At 48.0% G+C, this 21,909-nt stretch overlaps 9 protein-coding genes across 9 annotated transcripts; 2 read left to right on the top strand and 7 right to left on the bottom strand.

Annotated features, from left to right (window-relative positions):
* Positions 1-300: 300 nt before the first annotated feature.
* N7515_001545 (uncharacterized protein) lies at positions 301-1,576 on the bottom strand (the record flags this gene model as incomplete). The annotated part of the gene is made up of 5 exons (XM_056662289.1): positions 301-605; positions 663-733; positions 789-1,162; positions 1,214-1,281; positions 1,336-1,576. 5 exons carry the CDS (start codon positions 1,574-1,576, stop codon positions 301-303), a joined length of 1,059 nt encoding a protein of 352 aa, XP_056524402.1.
* Positions 1,577-4,098: 2,522 nt separating this feature from the next.
* On the bottom strand, positions 4,099-5,540 carry N7515_001544 (uncharacterized protein; the record flags this gene model as incomplete). The annotated part of the gene is made up of 4 exons (XM_056662288.1): positions 4,099-4,690; positions 4,780-5,070; positions 5,121-5,289; positions 5,345-5,540. The coding sequence occupies 4 exons, from the start codon at positions 5,538-5,540 to the stop codon at positions 4,099-4,101; spliced, it is 1,248 nt and encodes a 415-aa protein (XP_056524401.1).
* A 7,772-nt stretch (positions 5,541-13,312) lies between these two features.
* On the bottom strand, positions 13,313-14,802 carry N7515_001543 (uncharacterized protein; the record flags this gene model as incomplete). The annotated part of the gene is made up of 4 exons (XM_056662287.1): positions 13,313-13,843; positions 13,912-14,267; positions 14,322-14,595; positions 14,647-14,802. The coding sequence occupies 4 exons, from the start codon at positions 14,800-14,802 to the stop codon at positions 13,313-13,315; spliced, it is 1,317 nt and encodes a 438-aa protein (XP_056524400.1).
* Positions 14,803-15,883: 1,081 nt separating this feature from the next.
* Positions 15,884-16,696, bottom strand: N7515_001542 (uncharacterized protein; the record flags this gene model as incomplete). The annotated part of the gene is made up of 3 exons (XM_056662286.1): positions 15,884-16,126; positions 16,201-16,329; positions 16,682-16,696. 3 exons carry the CDS (start codon positions 16,694-16,696, stop codon positions 15,884-15,886), a joined length of 387 nt encoding a protein of 128 aa, XP_056524399.1.
* A 462-nt stretch (positions 16,697-17,158) lies between these two features.
* N7515_001541 (FMN-binding split barrel-related protein) lies at positions 17,159-17,465 on the bottom strand (the record flags this gene model as incomplete). The annotated part of the gene is made up of 2 exons (XM_056662285.1): positions 17,159-17,365; positions 17,400-17,465. The coding sequence occupies 2 exons, from the start codon at positions 17,463-17,465 to the stop codon at positions 17,159-17,161; spliced, it is 273 nt and encodes a 90-aa protein (XP_056524398.1).
* Positions 17,466-17,921: 456 nt separating this feature from the next.
* On the top strand, positions 17,922-18,465 carry N7515_001540 (uncharacterized protein; the record flags this gene model as incomplete). The annotated part of the gene is made up of 3 exons (XM_056662284.1): positions 17,922-18,077; positions 18,150-18,233; positions 18,274-18,465. The coding sequence occupies 3 exons, from the start codon at positions 17,922-17,924 to the stop codon at positions 18,463-18,465; spliced, it is 432 nt and encodes a 143-aa protein (XP_056524397.1).
* A 758-nt stretch (positions 18,466-19,223) lies between these two features.
* On the top strand, positions 19,224-19,586 carry N7515_001539 (LYR motif-containing protein; the record flags this gene model as incomplete). Its single annotated transcript, XM_056662283.1, has 1 exon — positions 19,224-19,586. One exon carries the CDS (start codon positions 19,224-19,226, stop codon positions 19,584-19,586), a length of 363 nt encoding a protein of 120 aa, XP_056524396.1.
* A 223-nt stretch (positions 19,587-19,809) lies between these two features.
* N7515_001538 (uncharacterized protein) lies at positions 19,810-20,013 on the bottom strand (the record flags this gene model as incomplete). Its single annotated transcript, XM_056662282.1, has 1 exon — positions 19,810-20,013. One exon carries the CDS (start codon positions 20,011-20,013, stop codon positions 19,810-19,812), a length of 204 nt encoding a protein of 67 aa, XP_056524395.1.
* Positions 20,014-20,093: 80 nt separating this feature from the next.
* N7515_001537 (putative PP-loop ATPase superfamily protein) lies at positions 20,094-21,329 on the bottom strand (the record flags this gene model as incomplete). Its single annotated transcript, XM_056662281.1, has 1 exon — positions 20,094-21,329. One exon carries the CDS (start codon positions 21,327-21,329, stop codon positions 20,094-20,096), a length of 1,236 nt encoding a protein of 411 aa, XP_056524394.1.
* Between the last annotated feature and the right edge of the window lie 580 nt (positions 21,330-21,909).

Here is a 21,909-nt window from a genome sequence, read left to right as displayed (position 1 = left end):
TTCTCGGAATCAGATTTTTGGAATTGGAAGAACGGGCTTGCCAGTTGGTAGTCCGTCAAGAAGGCACAAATGTAAAAAAGAAAGATAAAATTGTGAGAATTCGAGCCTAAACCTCTGGAATAATGTGACAGTCAAGAAAATAAGTAAAGAAGGTATTAATGAAGATACAAAAAAGAAATAAGAATGTTCCCAAAAACGTGCCTCCTAAGTCGCCCGACACCCCCAAGCAAATCTATACCCCAAGCCACAAGACACTTCATCATTCTGCGGCAAGTCCGAAAAAAAGCCAGTACAGCAGATCTACACTCCAGGACGGTCAGTCAGATCACTGTACTTCGCAACCTCCATACTATCCTGCGCAACAAAGGTATCAAACTGCTTCTGCTTCTCAGCAGCAGAGTCGGAGCGACTCTCAGTAGCAGCAATGGTGCTTCCTGAAGTCGTGGTAACGAGTGTACCCTCGGAGACGTGCTTGGACGAACGAAGCTGGGACCAGAAGTTGCGGCTGCCGAGCTTGAAGAGCGGGCGCAGGTTCGGGAGACAGGCGGCGGTGATGCCGACAGCGGCTTCGATACAAGTCCAGACGACGACGGGGACTTGGTTGTCTAGAGAGCATTGTTAGATATTGTGAATTTGCAAAGGTGTGGTGGGGAACGACTGACATGTGATATCTGGGCCTAGATCCACCAGTCGGATCATGGCTTGGAGGCGGAAGATATCGAAGATCAGAGTTCTATGCATATATTAGTTTCTTTTTCGTTGTAGCAGGATTGGATGGTAGAACGTACAGGCCACCGACGAGGAAGACTCCGGAAAGCAGCAACTTTTGGGACTTGGCGATGGGCAGTGTCCAGACAACCCTCATGGGCATGACCAGGATGATGAGGTCGGAGAGAATGTTAGGGATTTGAATGCCGTAGTAGAACTTGGCTGGGTTGAGACAAGCTCCTGGGACGGATGGATCCCAGAATTTGTTCACGGGAATGCAGATAAGAGCCCCTGCAGTATATACGCCGACAACCCAGAGGCAGACAAAGCCGAACATGATGTTCACGGCAATGTTCATATAGCGAATAGCGAACAGGCGCTTGTATAGTGCCAGAATAGAGAACTTGATGAAGGCAATGCAGCCAGTGTAGACAAAGTTGTTGGAATATCCGATCTGTTTTGGGTTAGTGTATGGACTTGACTTGTGGTGAGGGGCGGTACTTACTTGGAAGTAAACCGTGAGGTTCTTGGCGGGAATCATTGTGATGTGCGATCCCAAGCCATTGTAAAGAACTACATCTGTATCAGTATCAAAGCTTGGTTGCTAGAGCTGGCAACACCACTCACGGACTGTGACTCCACTGGAGCAAGAATATTTCATGAACAGAGCAACGAGAATGAGGTAATCATCCAAAAACAGCTTGCTGCCAGTCATCTTTCTCGCCAAGAGACGAAGGGCGACAGCAATAGTCGACAAAGTAAACGCAAAGACGAGCGCAATTGTGATTGAACGCCGCAACGCCTCATTCGGGTGCTCGAAGTCACCGGGCGTCCACGTGGCGTCAGAGTTCTGGTCTGCGGAAGACATGACAGGCAATGTGGATCAAAAATCAAGCAAGTCAGCCAAGGCAAGAGTAGACGGTGAGGGAGTGTTTGGGTTGGAAGATTTGGAATTCACTGTAGGGCTGCACTCGTGTCTTTAATATAACAGACTCGGGGACGGACGGTGCCATCAGAGATGCAGCTTTGATATGTCATATCCTCCGGGATCCATTGAAAATCCCGCAAAGGTGATATAAAGTGGTTATGGGTCACATCAGTTGGGCTTTTGTTAGGGCGCGGTCTAAGTGTATAGTGTGTTTTGGGTAAGTTAGGGTTCAAGGTAAACCAAAGCCCCGGAATATTGCGCTGTGCGCTTTAGGTGGGAAAAAGCAAGATCTGCGAGATCAACGGCCAGATCATAAACCAAATCTTATCTGCTTTGGTCGTATAGAATTTCGCCAATTATGTGGGAGAATGGAACATTTTCCGACATATCATCTTGGCAAGTGGATATGTCAGATTTACCTGCCTTCAACCTAGACCCACTTGGTTGCAAGATCTGTAGATGAGATGCGTTGAGCATTATGACTGCATGTACTCATGTGCTATTCTGCCTCTGCCAATTGACATGATGAATAGAGGATGCCCTTAAAAATGTTGGAGGGTTGTTCATCGGTAGCTCGTCAAAATCTCAGCCAATATTGAACCAGCTGAATCCGAAAGCTATCCCTAATTCAAGTAAGGGATCAATAAAAGCTTTCACGCGAGGACTGAGATGGATCTGAGTGTGGGGTATTGTTTTCAGGGTCCTAGGACAGTAGTAGATCTGTCGCATGAATGCAGTAGCCACTTCACAGCCCAGAGACAGCGATGTAGGTCGACGAAAACGTTATGGAACCCACCAAAACTACCATGATCGTCCAATAATTGGAGCTTATGTATGCCAGATCATCTTCCGAGCTCCCCGCTTTTGACATATCCTCAGATATGTTACGGAGTACATAACCTGGAATCGGATCCAAATGACCAATCGGGGCATAAGAAGCTTGGGGTTTATCCGGGTGAGACTATGTGATGTATCCACTTGGGGTCGAAACAAGTCTGATCCCGCCCCACATGGTGCCATACATTGGGGTTGAACCGTTGGATCCGGACCCATTTGACAGCGACTTTGTTGTACACAAAGTACGGAGATACGTCTCATGCACCTGAGTGATCGACGGTTCCTGACTACCTTTGGTTAGTTGGTGCGAACCCGTTTTTCCTTGAGAACTCTGTAGAGAGTTGCGGAAGAAAATTTGCTTGTCTCTCTTGTTCACTTCCCAATCGCCGGTCGTCGGCCCATTGGCAACGCCTGCCATATAGAGATCGCCTCGTATCCACTGAAGATCCTTGACCTAGCTTTTGCATCGTCGGGGACCAAAATCATAGATACCCCGATTCCATAGAGCCATGTTTTCCCCACTGTTCGTGTTGCCCTTGCTGCTGTACTTGTTGTGTGCCTTTTTGCCTGAGAATTCTGCATAGTCTCATCAGCAATGCTTCTATATACAGCCACAAAAGGTCACGTTGATCCGATATACACAGAAGCATGGTACCTCCCGTCGTATGCGACTTTGGAATCATCTGAGCACTCAAGGGCATAAGTTAAAGTTGCGAAGTCCGTGATGCGCAGGATCTTGGCCTTGGGGGTCGACCCGGTTCACCCCGATTTCGAGGGATCAGATTGATTGCACACTTGGAAAAGGTTCTTTTTATGCTCTCGATTGAGACATCGCGTTGAAGTCATTTTCTGTCTATGTTATCGTATGTCTAACAGCTCACGACAGTGGCTCGCGACTATGTATCACGGTTAGGTTTCGAGGCTGCAGCTTTACAGCTCACAACGGCAACAAACCGCAGAGTCGTTCAAAAGTATCATACTACTTGCCATCAACCATCATGTCTCTATCAAAGGCGAATTGAAACCCGCGTCTTCCAACATTGGCCAGCACATAGTGATGTGGCGTCATTGGATCTCTCAGCAAAGTGAGGTGCCCAGGCAGTGGAGCTTGGTGCGTTCGGCCCCACTGCGGGTACCTAAAGTCTCCCCGGTCCAATCAAGAGTGGATACAGGTCGACCAGTGATGATAGTTTTTGACCTGTTGAAGATGGAACAAAGGGTAACTACGGAGTAGAGTTATCTACACAGTACATACATGTGGGAAGGAAAAGAGTCCTGCGACATAGTGAGGATCCAACAATCTAGTCCGCCAACAGGGCTTTGTAATCCCTTGTGCGGCATGTGAGGATAGACTGGACAGTGCTCAGCCTACCGCCAACTGGTAAGAAGACGAAATAACTCCCATACTTTGCGCTGATATTTGTACATTCTCCTCTTACTCACCGGGATGGGAAGAGAATAACCAGGTCATGCTTACTCAGAGAAAAGCGGGAGAAATCGAGTCTATCTTGATTGAGATACAGGTTTTCGCGGGATACTATTACCGATGAAGACATTATTCCTATGACTCTTGCCCACTACACAGTAATATCCAACGAAACACCCGAACGTCGGCCTTCCATTTTTCACATGTAATCCTCTTCGCAAAAGCCGTCAAAAATCCAATCTTCTTGGACTCTGGCTCTTTCCTCCTCAGTTTCAGCGGCATCGAGAGCGGCTGCTTTCAATTTCCTCTCGCGTCTCCTTGCTTCATCATAATGTTCGATAGGCACCCATCCCTCGCCTCCAACTCCTATCCCGTCGAGACAAGCCTTAAATTGTTCATCTGCTTCAGATTGAGCGCGTACCAATCGTAGACACTCGGTTGACTCGTCATCCGAAAAAGAAATTGGGCAAGCAGCTTTCGCATCGCGGTTCATCCCCGACCAATTTCTTGACAGTGTAACTAAATCTGCTTTCAAGGTCATATTGTCAACCTCCCAAGGGTCACTTGCATGGTCATAGAGCCGTCGCCTTAAGGTACTGAAATCATAGGTTAAAGCTTCGTAATGCTGGGGATTTTTTTCTGCTGTCTGTTTGACATAGTGATAGTGGAGCTGACGCCTGCGCAGGAGTTCCGCTTGCTTGAATTGCTCGAATTCTTCCAATTCGTCAAAGTTGCTCGGTAACGTGGGGATTTGCAGTGATTCCGATATCTCGTCGCCGTAATTCTGTACACTGGAATTCCACACTGCAAGAATAATGGAAGAATTCTACAGTGTTGCCAATCAATTAACCCCGTGATGTCCTTAGCGCAAGCAACATACATCCATCGTCCGGGTGTGTACTTGAATAGGTCAGACTCAGGTTTCTGGATCGTCGAAACAGGGCGAGCGAGGATCAGTCTTGAATTGGGTGTGATTTTGCGGTGAAGAATATGAGAGATTGCCCCTAGGCGGTTGGCCATGGCTTCGAAAGAAAGAGGTAGCAATGGGAATCTCCATGTGGGGTTATCCTCACAAATTCTGGTACTGTCAAGGTTAAGGTTGTTTGTTAGCCGCTCCCAACCAGGGCGGTACGTGGTGTTGAACGTGCGCGCCGGCGAGAAAATGGTGAGCCTTTCAGAAACGTATTTGCACGTCTTGTAAGTTCCTCGAGTAAGAGGTACTCTGGGTCTGCCGACAAGTTTTCGGCTAATGGCCTATCTGATCGTGGGAGATTTGGATCACCCCTGCCTCCTGGAAGTTGGACGTCTGTCTCCGGCGGTAGGGTAGATTCCATCTTCTCCCTCTCCATCTTCTCCCTCTCCGCCTTCTCCCTCTCCATCTTTTTCTTCTCTATAAAACGGTTAATGAATAGTTACTAGTTATTTGTCTAAAAAGTAATACTCACGCCTTCGTGCCTGAGCCTGGAATTGTCGCCTGAATTTAGCCTGCAGGCTTTGGTCGCGATAGGAGCTACGAATACCAAATGTCTGACAGACCCAGTCAGCATGTTCTTTTGCTGATAGACCTGGCGGTGGGCTTGGATATTGGCGGCATCGCGTCGGTTGAGACCGTGTAGAGCCTAGAGGGTGTGTTTCTTCCATTGTGCATAGATGTAGGTACTAGTGATTGTTGACAGGGTCAGGAATCCAAGTTGTTACCATGGGTAGGGGTTACGCGAGGCCCGCGTCGGCTAGGTGTACGGACGCCGCCATGCTTGACTTTGATCCTATTGGCTTAATGACTTCTACCGCTTTCCTGACCGCCTGCCTAATGCTCCATACGTAGATACCCAATTTCTCCCTTATCTCAGCATCTCAGACCAAACATTATAGGCTTGGAATACCTAACCAAGTTAGGTTCAGCTCATGTTTGGTCTGAGGGACACGTCCTAAGACTTGGTGTCAGTATACGCCCGAAACAAACTGAGCGTCGCCTGAGCAAAGTTGGAGCAGCTAAGTCAGCAGCTGACCTCAATAAAATGCACCACGCTAGGCCCGTCCCAATGCAGCCGTTCACCCAGCACTCTTGACCGTTGTCCCCTTAATGAAAGGCTAGCGTTATCAATGTGGCGGTCGATCCTGGTTGTTTCGCCTCTAGCTGGGAGGCAAATGCACAGTGGGGCCGCATTTGTTGGCAATTGGCATTACTATTCTGCGGCTATGCCACTATTCAACTCGTCAAGTCTCGCAGTCACAATACCATCTCTACATAGTTGCGGGAAATATCCAACCCTCTATTTTTGGTTCTACAATATTGAGGAATGTCTCAGAAAAGTCCAGTCAATCGGTTTGTAAATCCAATTTAGTGTTTTATTCTGATTCTTTTTTCCTCTTGATTCCTAACGGACTATCGCTCTTGCTGCCGCCACTTGCTCCTAGGAACAAAGGAGTACGGATTCAGCTCTAGCGACCTGGACATTCGCAAAAATATTCTAGACCGGACATGCTACTGCCCGGATGATCTACCTGCCCATGACGGAATTTGTGGCCCCTCATTTACCTGGTATTCTAACTAGCACTTAGAGAATCCCTCATCATAACTAAATGAAGCCTAATAGGTCTTCCTAGGAGCTCCCAGACCCTCCGTGCCACGACAATATGATTGGTGAGATGAGTATAGATCCTAGGAGCTCAAGTGCTGGTGCCCATTGGAATTTGCGGGGACTGTGGCCGCTAATGCTGAGAGTCAAAAGTATATAAAAGAAACACTGATCCCTCCTAGAGTGAACATATCCAAGTTTCAAGCATTTCTCCTCGAGACAGCTCATAAGTTCAAGCAACTGTCGGCATTCCGGGTCTGTCTCTTTCCGGCTCCTCAGCCAGAGCAAAAGCCTAACTATTATTATGCAGTTTTCTGATGCTGCAAAGAAAACTGACAACCTGGTCGATATCCAATTATTCCATCCGATGAGAGTTGCAAGGCCGTTTCCTGTGTGGTCCTGAGCTCTGAGTTTGTTATGTATGGCCAAGACCTAATGGGAAGATGTAAGTGACTCTCACTTTTGTACCAGTGGGAGCGCGAGAATCTGCAGGGGGCCTGTGGCTGACTGAATTTAGTAGCATAAAATCTACTGAGGTTGGAGTGAGAACAGATCCTAGCTTGATTTCTCGGTCTGATTACAGTACACGTACTAAAACCCACTTTACTTGCACGTGCTCTTTTTGTCATTTCCCGGACGCAAATGGTGTGCTTCACCCGATCCAACGATAGCCCTTCAACGCAAGTGAGTTTGATCCGCCACGCCCGTTCTTCTCCATCAAATGCCAGGAATCGACATAGACCAATGTCTGTGAGATATCTGAGCCTTTCACAAACTTAGTCTACATGTTACTTATTTAATTGAGATTTATATGGTACAATAGTACTCCTTCAGAGACTCAGAAGGTCCCAGGTGGAGTTCTGCACCTGAAAGAGATAGTTTGAAGATGCATGAATACGCCTGAAAACGAGTCCTCGCCCCTTCTATTGCTAATGAGCACGTGTCTAATATGACTATCGATTATCGGTCATGCCACGATAATCGAAAGCCTCGCTTGCCGGTCTTCAGTCTGTATTATTCCACTCTGACTTATGGGCATCATTTTGCCCCCTGGCCCTAGCTTGTCCGACCTCCCGTCACTACTGAACTGGTGTATACAGTAAAACTATTATATATCATCGGCCATGTCACGATCATCAAGAGTCACGCCTGCCATTCTTCAGTCTGTATCATTCCACTCTGACTTATACGTATCCTCTTGCTCCTTGGCTCTAACCTGTTGGACCATGTGTCTTCCCGTCGTAGGCATTAACGATTAACGGCCTACATTCGACAAAACAGGGAGGGCTCATTTGTTAGAGCGAAGTTGTGTTATCCGGGCTGGTTTGTTAACCTATTTAGACTTGACACGGCAACCAAAAGGCCGCATTCTACCTCTGCCTCGGCATCCCAGCTTCATGTGACAGACCTGGATAATTGTCTCATCTACTGTGGAGTCACCGCTAATTATCTTAAGATATTGCCTACGTTTGCCAGGTGGATGCCGTTGGACTATACATGACATTTTTAGTAACTGATGTGATTTGAGGCTTGTGCAGAGGGACTGAAGCCGTACGTAACGTACATGCGATCGAAAATTAATTCCAGACTACCTATAGGAAAGAAAGAGCTCATTGAAAGCCAGCTGGACTTTATCTCGTATCCCTCGGGATGAATCACCGAACTTCTTGAACTACTACGATACAAATATCCTTGGGACAGCAAACCGGTGGATTTGTATGGACAAGCTGCTACAGTACAACCTAGTTTCTTAGGAAAGTGAGTTTGAGGACGATTCAACAACAGCCCCGTTGTCTGACCATTTCGGTAATCAGCTTACTCGCTTACTCAAGGCTGTTCTAGGTTCGTATTCTATACTATTGCTCCCTGTTTACCGAAGTAAGGTAATTACAGAGGTATTGCTCCATCTGCACAGCCACCGCTTAAAAACAGATAAGCCACAATACTCAAAGCACCTGTAATTTCCGAGATACATGAAACAGGTATGATTTTGTATGATACCATTATCGTACGGTGCCCGCTCCGACGTTGGCTAGCCATACAGTATACTTCCTTTTCGGAAATTCGATACTTCGACGTGTTATTGGGATCTTCCGGAGCTCTGCATGGGAGGACCTTTTCTATCATATCTTTCATAACTAACATGGATATCCCATCTGCGAGAAAGAGGATGTATGCCTTCTGTATCCGCTCGCCCATTTCCGCTGTACGCGCTACGCTGGTCGTTCGATTTACCTCAGGTGTTACATAACGGCTAGGAGTCTCACTAACTAGTCAGCCCGATTACCTTCCAGCGCCATCGCGAGATACCGCTAATGCAATGATTCCTGCTGTGAAATTAACGACTCGGTATTCTTTTTCATCAACGAGAGAAACGAGACGTCAACACAACAGCCGAGTCTAACCAGTTTGTAATGAGCTATCGCGGAGCTGCTATCAGCCGCAAAGGTGGCGTGAATAAATTTGTTGAGGTGAACATATATGAAGCCTACATTGTGCCCTGCCACTTCGTCTTGTGGCGTTATCTCTAAGACTATACCCACGTACAGGCCGTCAACAGTCGTCGATGCTACAGTGGTGTCTGATTAGTATTTAACCTCCGGTACATTGGGGGCCAAGGACCCACTTTTAATATTGCCGAGCAGAAACCTCGGGAATTCGAATTCATCCAATAGTTGGGGCCGTGCGAGGTTTGACTAGCTGAATCAAGTAGGCGGTCCAGAGAGCGGTCAGATCTTAAAGTGGGGACCTAAGTACCGGAGGTTAAATACTAATCAGACACCACTGTACTGCCCGGGGACAAGACAGCCAAAGATCACCGAGAGACGCGGTGGCTATTTTTTCCAAAGGCTCAGGTGCTCGCCATTGGGTAGAGTGCCTAATGTCCCTGCTGTTTTGCTATGGTACAAGTAGAACTGATGACACCCCGTCAACGATGTCATCTTATGCACCTCCCAAGCTGTATTTTGGGAAGCTACCACGACCAGCCCAAAGCAGTGGAGTTCAACTCTCACTTCCCGCGATACTCGCGTGTCGTAACTCTACTTGTCAACGGTATTCAGGATCTTTACCCGCGAAAAGAAAGTGATATTTTTTGGATCCATGTGGGAAACCTAGGAATGAGCCAACAACAAAATGATTAAAGATAACTCAGGGAACACCTACCTTCGCCCGCGGAGATACCATTGTTATCAAGTCTTTGTCTTTGCTGTTGCTGTTGGCCATATCCTGCCTTCTCATCCGCTACTTCGACATCGTCCTCCTCTGATACGCTGCCTCCCCTGTTCACGCCCTCTTCTGATTGCTGATCAAGTATTTGGCACTTCGGATTAGTGTTGGCGGTTTATATCCTCACTTTAATCATTTCCCGTAGGTGGAAACTTATATTCCCAACAATAACAACGACTATGTGGTCATGATTTCTTTGTACTGTGAGAGCTACCACAAGACGGGATACAGGTATTGACTTCCTGATTGGTGATAGACAAAAGCAATTCTGCCCAACATAGCAGTGTCTAACCGGATGCTTCTTGTTTTGATCCCAAGATGGCTCCTGGGAGTCTGGTTGGCTCGATGCGTACCGCTCAGTCCTCTCTGTCCTCTCTGTCCATTCACGGCCATGTCACCTGCTAGGATTACCTTTTCTCTTTCTCTCATTTTTTTCTTTTATTTCCCCGAAGAGGTACACTCAGAGACATGACAGGGAGAGGGGTCCTTGTTTGTGGAAATGGGTGAAATTACTCAAACCTTATTGAGTTGATGATATCGCGAGATACTGAGCTCAGGAAATTATTGCTAGACAAACGGTCAAGAACAAACGGTCAAGGGGAATCAACCGGCGGATTGCCCAACAACACTTAACGTCCGGGTAAGCGAGCCTAGTGGCCCCGGTGAGCGGCATTGGTGAACTAATAATTGGTGGTCAGGGATAGTTCCAGCCTCCGATATTTTGCCCAGAATGGTCAAGTCGATGCACGAAAGATATATGATCATGCGAGCTTTGCGGGGCTAAAATTTTGCTAAGTTGGCCACACGGCCTGTTTCACCCAGAGGGAAGTTCGTGAGGGGCGTCTAATATATAATTTAATCGGCGGATGACGAATGGGAATATCAAGTGGATCTCCTCCAGAAATCACTCCACGTATCTTTTACACATACTTTCCAGGGTAATAGTTGACCGGGTTGTGGGATCTGGTAGTTCTGTCCGTCACTAGCGGTACCCACACAAGATAAAGACCGAGTAAGGACTTGGTCGACTTCTACCTACGGCACCGGGAATTGATACAGACACCACACGTTTTTACTAGCGGCACCACACCGGATCACATAATCAATTTTACCCAAAAATGTTACCATACATTACCACACCACTCCATGACTTACTACTGTAGCAACATGGTGATGATCAGTGTTTCTTACCTAGAGTTCCCATTGGTCAGAATCAATAGTTAAGCTTCTTTGCATATGGCAAAAGGGGCAATTTATGACATCTCGTGCTAGGTCCCCCGCGTTTCGCCCAGTCCGGGCATTCATATGATCATTGATCATGGTGAAGTTTGAACGCCCCTTCCATCACAGCCAAGAGAGATATCCTTCCTGGGCTGCTATCAGCTTACAAGTCGGTGTCTTGGGCGACGTGCACTGCGATCCCCGCGTCTACCTTGTCAACTGCCAAGCAGACTAGCATGGCGAGGGTTAAAGAAGAGGTTGTTTGATACAAGTGGGTGGTAGTTGACACTCATGACTGATGACAGTTGTCAAGTCTTAGTCCAGATCCCCCGTTCAGTCCGCCAGATCGGCGTTTAGCGAGAGATACGGGAGCTAAGAAGATTGCACTTCGAGATAGAGTATGCTCCTGGATAGAAGCAAGCCACTGGTCTCTAGTCTCAAAGACCTCTTGTCCTCTTCCATAATGAAATTCCATTGGTGGCTCTATCGTCCATGATCAGATGGAATCAGCGAAGAATGAAAAGAAAAATTGGATGAAGAATCAGATGAAGAATGACCTGATGAAGAATCAAACAACAAGCAGGAAGGGAAGTTTATGTAGTAGTAGATAGAATGTAGTTGCTACTGTAGTAAGTCATGCAGTTGCTCTGGTAATGTATGGTAACAATTGTGGGTAAAATTGATAACTAACTAACGTATTTCACAAGCGAGTGGCCCAGTCCAAAACACATAGTAAAAGCGATAAAATACAACTTGGTATCTCAACAACGGTGGGTTCTACTGACTTTATCTTATAGCATAGTATCTTTTAGGTTATAACTAGCATCTATAAGAAGTTTGAGGAAAATCGAAGACTTTATGCTTGTGTTATATCGATATATCTTTTTTGGCAACGTATTATTCTGTAATTTTTGAAATCACTTCGATATTGCCTCTTAATATCGTTGAAATTCATACCAAATGCTATTTTCTCCTGTCAATGGCTACCGCGAAATGAAGGAGACGAAATAAATTCGTGGTTGTTGAGATAATATATCGCGTTTAGTGCCGTTTACTATGTGTTTTGAACCGGGCCACTCGCTTGCGTGGGCCACTCGCTTGTGGAATACGTTAACTAGTTAACTAACTAACTAGTTACGGCACCCCATTTCTTAGCTAATACAACACCTTATGTAACCAAACCTCATCTTATTGGCTCAATCTTCTGCACGACCAAGTGGATATTGCTCAGAGAGCCACACCGCTTGCCCCTTTATCACAATGGGCCTTCGCCGCCTTCAATTTGCCCACCGAATCGCCCGGCTATTAAGGTAAAGCAGCCTGTTTCAACGGATATTCATCCATTTTGGAGGCAGAACATATCACCGAATGACACTTTAGAGTATCTACCACTACTTGGACCTCAGCTACCCATACCCAAGGCCCAAAGATCAGGCGATTCAGGTGTTTCACGTCTACAAGGTAACAAGACTACAACTGGGAAGGAAAAGGCGCCGCCTATGTGCTCAAACTGTGGGGAAGTTAGGCACACAATCAGGTCCTGTAAGGTATAATGATTCCAATCAAGTTGTATACTATTTAAGGCATCTTAACCGTTTGAAAATCGCGTGTGATCAACTTCAATTGCTGGGGTATGTGTATATGTCGCCTCGACATCCACATGTGGGATAAGACCCGATAAGGCCAGGCCGCACTGAATTTCTTGGCGTCCGTAATTAATTCAAGCCAGTACATGATAAATTACCATAAAATACATCCCAGATAGGGGTAGGGAAGCCAGACCTTCGGGTCAACTGGCGAGCTCACTACCTAACACCACCGCAGTCCTCTAGTTATTCCATTCTTCAAAATAGTCTCCTGCAATATGTTATCAATACATCGTAACATCAATAATGCATTGGTAATATATTGACAATAAGGTACATTAGGAATGTATTAAGAGTGGTAACTTAGTAGTACGGAGTATTCAGTGCTCGCTCAGCTAGATAATGCATTGGCAATACATTGAGAATATATCAAGAGTACGTATCCCTCAGACCAAACATCTCAGCTGAACCTACCTACGGGTACTTGGGCCATAGTTATGATTTACTTGAGCAATAGAATGTGCAAAACGATAGGCTACACACAGTACAAAGTAACAAAATGAGAATATCACTGTAGGCGATATTGCATATTACTGATTTTCTGCCCGGCGATAAAAGCCAATAGGATCAAAGTCAAGCATGGCGGCTACCGGCGTCCGTACCCGCGTCGGCTAGGCTGTGAATCATTCTGCAACAAGTAGCAACCGACGATAGTATTAAAATATTATTATATACACTTTGTAAGCCAACAGGCAACAAGACACGCTCCAGTCGTGTTGAAGAAAAGAAAGGCAAAACATCAACATCCCAGCTCATCTGCCATATGCCTCCAAACAGCCTCTGGCAGTCTACCATGGACCCAATATCCGCCCTTGCCCTCTTCCAGACCCTGCGCTTTCCATGTCACCAACAAATCATCCAAGTGCGATCTAGTCTCGCGCAAAAGCCCACAGTAATCCACACTACCCTGCACAAATAGCGGATTTTCGCCCTGGATATCGAGATCGAAAAGCGGCAAGTTTTTCCAAGACGCGATGCGCGGCTGAGCTGCTCGACCACCGTATAACTTTGGAACCATAGGTTTTCCCTTCGATGTCTTGTGCTGCTCAACCACCTCTCCAATGCACTCTGGCTGCTGGGCTTCATCGAGGGAGACACGGATGTGCGTCGCCATTTGGATCAATGAAAGGGAACTGTATTCACTTGATGGTACCGGGTCTGGTAGGGGCATCATGTACCAGGGGTTATAGAGGTTTGCTTCGGACTGGAGTTGTTTCGAGATGTCGATGGCGATGCCGAAGGTGTGCACTTTTGGTGGGTGTAACGCTGCCTATCAATAGTATTGGTCTCAGTGGGCTTCCTTTTCAAGTTTGCAGATGGTGTAAAGGGGGTACTGACCGTGAAGATGAAGGCCACCAGGAGATCATGTTCGGTAACTTTGGCTTTCTGGCTTTCCGCCTCTTTTAGCCAGCTTTGGATTGTCCTTTGTGGCACAAACAAAGTCTTGGCGACTCGTCTTGCCGAACGGTAGCATATGTTGCGCCCAATCTGTTTCCCAATAGCGCTGATTCCGGCTATCCAAGTCCGATCCATGGTGTGCTTGTGCAGGTCCGCGATCCGGTGCGACTCGATCATCTCAGCACACTTCTCGAGTACTTCGGACTTGAGTGACAAGGATGGTCGGGCATGGACGGTATGGCTGATTCTTTCTCCTCTGAGGAGGCTGCAATAAGCCTGGATTATATGATGAGCACCTATAGGAAGATGTCAGTCTCTGGTCTCTTATCAAAGTTCGGGTAATCATTTACCATTCGCATCGCAAAGCGGCTGTAGGAACTTGAACCCTATGATACAAGCATCGGTCAAGAACACCGTTCGTATAGCGAAGACCCGCTGTTTCCATGCATGCAGTATCCCGTAACCAAAATCTAGAGCGTCGTTGAGGGAATCAGTGTCTACCATCTGTGGATAGTCCCTATTGGAAGAAAAACAGATGATTTCGCTAAGATCTTTTTTAAGAGTTCGTCCCGCCCATACATCCGTGAGATCGCCGGGGTCAGTCGGATCCAAGAATTTCGTTTTCTATGCGCCGTTAATTCTTTCTCCTCCAACAGGTAATATATTGGTCCTCACCAGAGGGTCCATCCGCAGATTCAAGACGGGCCATTGTGAAACGAGTGTATCGGCGGCGAACTGAAAGTCGAGCGGGCTTGGGTTGTTCCTCACGACGACTGAGAGCGTAAACTCGAGGGGGCGGGCAAAGCCCATATCAAGTGGCCCTGGCTTCATGTCGGTAATGAGAGCGAAATACGGTTAGATTAAAAGGAATATTGTGAATAAGATATAAGAATGAAACGAAGCAGCACAGTGCTTCGGGTGAGATTGACCTGGCAATCTATGGTCACGACGATGAACGAGAAAATGAAGCTATCCCGGCAGACGTGATGGATGATATGAGGATGTTTATCACAACTTTAACAGTCCTCTCCACATACTTGCCCTCAGGAATGTGGGACTTGACACACTGTTGCTGGAATTGGTCTCTTGGCGTACATAGCTGAGAGTTCGTGCCAGGGAAATAATCGCCTCCTGGAATGTTGTGGGGTATTTCTTCCTATCCAGGCGTATGCATCGCTTCTAACTGCCGATATCCCGTGGTAAACACGATCAAGGAGATTTGAGCGATGTTGGCAGGTAGCACTCCAGCAACCGCGTGATGCTCGTGGTCCTCGCGGAAACATCAACGCCCGTCATTCTCGTTCAACTGCAAGGCATAGATACCTTGTTGTTTCACAGTCACGGCCCATTGGATCAGGGGCTTAGGGCTTGAGAAGGTGGTGGAGAAATGAACGTGACCACAAGAAGGGAAATGAGGGAATGAACGTAATAACAAGAAAGAAATAAACAGATAATCGCAACTACAAGAGGGGGAAATGAATGAATGATATCCCGACAGTAATAGTACTGGCATGTATACGCCCCATATCATTTTGCGTAGAAGAGTGTACGCAGTTGGGGAATGGTAATATTGTCCGAGGAGCTACGTCATAGTAAAATATCCGGCAGAATGACTGCTTACTACCCCATCCAGTGCCACTGGGCTTTCCTCCTTACAACTTACACCTACATGTACAACTACTTGAACTAGATACTGAGAGCTAAGTTATTAATCTCAAAAAAATCATCCATTCTGCCTCGGCACTGTGAGAGCTGCCGGAATCTTAAAAAACAAAAGAAAAACACAAAAGAAAAAGGTCCCCATCTGCCTGGAGGCCGGGCCTGGCTAGCTGGCTAGCGGCCTACTGGCCTCTAGCTGTCCAAGTGGCCACCCAAGTGTCCACGGTCTGCTGAACAACGTCAGCAGAGGCCCTCATCGCCGCGCAGGCTTCGTTCGTCGCGGCCAACTTCTCCTCAAAAGCGTCGAGAGTTCGCTGCACCTCCTTGATGAAGGTGGTGTGAATGGAGAGCGCACACGCCGCCTCCATGGTGTCCTCCGGGGGGAAGGCGGGGGGTTCATCTCGCTCACACGGGGGCGACGGGTGGCCGCAGCGGCTCCTTTCTTCTCATCGTCAGAAGGGGCGGCCTCGTTGTCGGTGGGAGGAGGGGTCGGCTCCTGTAAGAATGTGTTAGTTCAGTCCCAGTCAGAGCACAACACAATGTGAGAGCAAGGTAATATCAATCACGTACCTTGCCGGCGGCGTGGGCGTGGGCGTGTGTGGTCTTTGCCTTGCGGCTCAAAGGAGTGCGAAGTGGGGTGGCAGGCAGGGCAGGCAGGGCAGGCAGGGCAGCCGGGGTGGACGCAACTGCAGGTTGATCCTGGTGGGTGCAGCGTTTTTTGCGCTTTGCATTTTGAGCGCGCCATCTCGGTGTCAGTCACTGTTGGTGCGTGTTGGTTAGTTGTGACTTGTGATGATTGCGTGATGGAAGAATAAGAGGTGATGGACAGGGGATATTTACTGGTGGCGGATTGGATGAGAGATTCTTAAAAAGTTTTAATAACGGGTCGTCGCGACGGCGTAATGACTAGCACGTATCGAAAACGTTGCAAGTGTGGGTGAGAGAGAACAAAAGAGGAAGAAGTTGAGCAAGCGTCGACGACGTTATATACGACGACCTCGACAATCAAAGGAAGTCATGAGACTAGGCAATGCTCTCACATTGCTCTCACACTCAGAAACTGCATCCCTCACACAATAGCCAGCAATCAGTTACGATTCGTTACGAATCTCTTTGACCAGATTCAGGAGCAGCAATACAACAATGTTCTTTCCAGACTAGTGTGTACAAATCATGGCCACAGTTCTGTCTGGTTCCCTTCAGCATCCTCATCACAGCTACCTCCCGTTAACTTCCGACTCCATATCTTGCCATCTTCCTGATCGGTAAGGTCTAGGCGTTTAACCTCTTCCGGCCTTATACCAACCACACGGATGTTTGCTCTAGCAACTGGATCATTAGCATCTGTGACCTTTTTACCTAGGCCAAGACCAGGTTCGCTGGGCACCGTGACCCTAGGTTAACCTGGAGGGGATTTCGAAATGAGCCTCGTAACCAGTTAGCATGAGCCTGGGATGACAGAGGGGCTTTTTCTATATCTTGCAGCATCTCCAACGGAGCAAACACTGACATGATGAGAGAGCAAAGATCATGGAGAACACATATCTCTCGCAACAGGGGAATGGTTTGCAAAGTACTTTGTGATTGCGTTCTCCCAGGTCCATCCCTCCACGTCTTGTCCATTACCACCCTTCACTCTCAATGAATTATAAATGTCAGCTCTGGATGCTTCTTCTTGCTGTTCATTTTCCCGCTTTAGGTCTTCGATTGAATATGCTGTAGCCTTAATGTGCCACTGATTTATATGGAAGGTCCTTCAGACAGAATACAGCTTCAATGGCGTGACCCGACGATTCCAGCTGTGAAAGCTTCTCCTTACAGTCTGGAAAGAACATTGTTGTATTGCTGCTCCTAAATCTGGCCAATGGGTTTCGTAACGAATCGTAACTGATTGCTGGCTATTGGGTGAGGGATGCAGTTTCTGAGTGTGAGAGCAATGTGAGAGCAATGCCTAGTCTTATGACTTCTCTTCATATTGTGTGAAGGATGTAATTTCTGAGTGTGAGAGCATTGCCTAGTCTCATGACTTCCCTTTGATTGTCGAGGTCGTCGTATATAACGTCGTCGACGCTTGCTCAACTTCTTCCTCTTTTGCTCTCTCTCACCCACACTTGCAACGTTTACAATACGTGCAGCTCAGTACGCCGTCGCGACGACTCGTTTTAAAACTCTCTACGAAATTTCCCAACACAATCGCCATCAGTACATCTCCCCTGTCCATCACCTCTTATTTTTCCATCACGGAACCATTCCAACTGACCAAACACGCATCAACAGTGACAGACACCGAGATGGCGTGCCCCAGATGCAAAGCGCAGAAGGAGCGGTGCACCCACCTCAACGAACCTGCAGCTGCACCAACCCCGGCTGCCATGCCTGCCCTGCCTGCCACCCCCCTTCGCACTCCTTTGAGCCGCAAGGCAAAGAACACCAACGCCGCTGCCAAGGTACGTGATTGATATTACCTTACTCTCACATTGCGTTCAGTGTGCTCTGACTGAACTAACACATTCTTACAGGAGCCGAGCCCTGTTCCCGACAACGAGGCCGCCCCTTCCGACGCTGAGAAGAAGGGAGCCGCTGCGGCCACCCGTCGCCCCCGTGTGACTCGTGAGCGAGCTGAACCCCCCGCCTTTCCCCGAGGGCACCATGGAGGCGGCGTGTGCGCTCTCCATTCACACCACCTTCATCAAGGAGGTGCAGAGAACTCTCGACGACTTTGAGGAGAAGGTCGCCGCGACGAATGAAGCCTGCGTGGCGATGAGGGCCTCTGCTGACGCCGTTCAGCAGACCGTGGACACTTGGGTGACCGCTTGGACGGCTAGAGGCCAGTAGCCAGCTAGCCAGCCCCAGCCTTCAGGCAGATGGGGGCCTTTTTCCTTTGTGTTTTTCTTTTTTTTTAAGATTTCGGCAGCTCTCACAGTGCCGAGGCAGAATGGATGAACTTTTGAGATTAATAACTTAGCTCTCAGTATCTATTTCAAGTAGTTGTACACATGTAGGTGTAAGTTGTAAGGACCGGGACCAAACTTGACATGACGATAAATCAGTGGTTCAAAAATGCACACGCCCGCAGTTCTAATGGTGACAAATAAGACAATCGTCAATCATGGTTAGAACTTAGGGCAACAACTTAACAAGTAGTGCTTAGCAGTCATACTGCCGGAGGCTTGTTGAGTCTTGGTTACGGCTATACCTAGGCGTGCTGAGATACGGGTAGTGACGGCTTTGCAGATAGCACACTTCTACCTGGTATATATTGACATCAATGACATGGCATTACTTGTTGTCATTGCGAAGCCGAATGTAATTAAATTACTCTCCCAATTAACTAACTAACTACCAAAGATTCATCAAGTAACTAGTTAACTAGTTAGTTAGGTTCGTCGTAAAATAAATCGCCCGCATACATCCTAGGTCACGTGAATCCAACTTATCCGCCTCAACGTTCTCCGAACATCTTCAAGAACCAACCAACACAACCTCCAAACACCACAAGACTCCAGCACACCGGGATCCTCAAACTCCACAAACACCTCATCCACTACCAATTCCGCATTACATCCTTCCCATCGGGAAAGAAAACAAACGAAATGTCCCAAATCCAAGCCCGAACAACCTACCGCGCCCTCCTCCGCGAAATCCCACGCCGAAGCTTCAAAACCCCCTCCCCCCTGCACCAAAAGCTGCGCCACATCTTCCGCACACCGTCTCCTGTTTCTTCGCAATCACAGCCGAGTCACTTCTCGTCTCCGCAAACAGAAGAAGACCGCCTCCGCCGCGTCCAGGAAGCTGATCAGCTTGCGCAGTATGCTGCCGCTCAGCGAAAGTACTGTGAGCTGCTGGAGCGGTATAATCCCGGTATGACTATGGATGAGGAGGAGAAGATTAGGCTTACGGCTAGACGGGTTGGATTTGATCTGCCGGAGTTGCATACTGAGGGGAAGGAGGAGTAATTAAAGGTACTTGAGGTACTCGAGGTACTGCGAGTGCTGGCTCGAGTGTGACAAGTGTCTGCTGCTAGCATGCTTTTTTCACATTGATGGCGTTTTTTGCTGGAATTTGGGTTTTGTATACTACATTTATTTTGAATTGTATAAAACAGAATGGTTATAGAGCTTTGCGAGCTTTGCTAAGTAGCGAGAATTTTGTTCTTTTGGAATTTTCACTAGCGATTGGCTAAGTCTGGCATTTGAAGCCTTCAATGCTGATAGTGTATTCGGGTATCTTGTCGAGGGTATCTGGCGTCGAAATTTGTATTTTTGTCCGTGTGAACCGAGCGGGAGTGGTCTGCCGCACAGTGTTTGTGGTACCGAGATTGGGCACCTGAGTAGGCATTTGGTGTGGTTTCCTCTCATAGCAACGGTCCGACATGAGGTTCATGTTGGAGAGGTGTCCAGAGTCGCAACGACTCTGGCGCAGAAAGGTGGGCTTTATGTATGTGCTTTGTCCCGATTGAGAGCTCAAGTAGCACTGAGCTGAGCACGCTCCATCTGTCTCATCAGAGTAGAACTGGCTTCTTCGTCTTCCATGCCGACACTAACTTCAATCGCAGTCTTCGGTCGGTTCCGGTTGAGTCCATCCAGTAGTGTGCAGGCTTTGCAGATCCGCTGACTAGAGATGTAATTGCAGCGCTCGCAATGCTTGAGAGTCTGCGCCTTGACAGCCTTCCCAGTCGGTCCGCGGATGGCACGTCCGCCATTCGAAATCTTGATCTCCGTTTCGCGCGACTCGGCCGCATCATTCTCGGTCAGCTGCTTCTCCATCGCTGCCATCTCCCCCCCACTCGTCCGACCATTCCCGCTACCACAGCCTCCGGCAGATTCATCCTCCGCTGCACCGGCCATCTGTTTGCCAGAACCAGACACACCCGTCGGCACAAGCGCGGCCATGTCCTCGCCACTCTTGACGATATCGAGGATGGAACTGGGACGGATTTTCTCCAGATCCTTGATGAGCGTCCGGGCGCTGCCGCGGAATGCCTCTGGCGAGTAGATACATTCAGTAGTGAAATAATCGAGCTGACGGTGGTGGGCATATAGCACGATTTCCTTCTCATAAGCGTACTTGAGAGGCTTGCTGCGCTTGATATCCGAAGCGTCGGATGCAGTAACGATACTCGTACCACGCGATAAACGAGGCAGGTCACCCCGCAACAGATTCATCATAACAGTCTCGGCAACGTCGTCCGCATTATGGCCCGTAACGACATGCTGGATGCCCAAGCGACCAGCACCCCGATCAAGCGCCTGCCGTCTGAACACACCGCAGTACGTGCAGTTCCCCTTCTTGCCAACTTGTTGGACAACCTGGTCCATCGTCCACCCGTACAGCTCGCTGTACCCCAGGATCTTGAGCGGCATCTCGTACTGCACGGCGTTGCGCTTCACGGTCTCGAGACTGTCGTCGCGGTACCCGCGGATACCCTCATCGATGGAAAGGAGGCATAGGTCTAGTCCGTAGTCGTAGCGCTCGTTGAGGGTTTTCAGCACGGCTGCGAGGACTGTGCTGTCTTTGCCGCCGCTGGCTCCGATTGCGACTCGCTCGCCGCGGAAGAAGAGGTTCGCGCCGGTGATGGTTTCATGGACTTCTGTTTCGAAGATGTTGATGAAACAGGCTCGGCAGAGTTTGTGTCTGTTCTTTGGTCGGATGATGACGGCTCGCGCCTCTTTGCAGTTGAAACAGGGTGTTGGCGCCATGGTTGTTGGTTGGGTTATTGTTTGGTGGCGGGGAAGATTTTCTTCTCCCCGCGATGGTTCTTTGGAATGGACTTTGCTTATAAGTTTAGGAAGGTGTTCACATTCCATCAATCCTCTGATAGCTCAGCTGGAAGAGCGCAAGACTGTAATTGCTTAGTTCCTTGGAACTTGTCATCTTGAGGTCCCTGGTTCGATCCCGGGTCAGAGGAATTTTTGTTTTTTTGTCTATCATCCATTCGAACTATATGGCACTAGCAATACGTTCTATGTCATTATTTTTGACGCTTTTTACTGTATGAATGCACGCCATGTCTGTTTTTGTAACAAGATGTCACTAGTGCAAGGGGTGGCTGTTTTTTAAGGTTAGAGCCTCTTACTATATATATCGTCGAGGGGCACACATATATCATACAGGACGCCTACAGGTTCTAGCCTAGGTATAGGTAGGTACCTAATGGATGAAATGGATGGTCCGGACACCAGCGGGCTATAATAACACCGAACCATTATAGCCCGCCTCCCTCGCATGGAAGCCTTGGATCTAGGATCTAGTCAAGTGAAAGGAACCGACAGCCATGAT

Source organism: Penicillium bovifimosum (assembly GCF_028826915.1).
Source record: "Penicillium bovifimosum strain IBT 22155 chromosome Unknown utg000002l_segment0_segment0, whole genome shotgun sequence".
Taxonomy (NCBI): domain Eukaryota; kingdom Fungi; phylum Ascomycota; class Eurotiomycetes; order Eurotiales; family Aspergillaceae; genus Penicillium; species Penicillium bovifimosum.
Note: the sequence above shows the minus strand (reverse complement) of the source record. Positions and strands in the feature narration are given on the sequence as shown.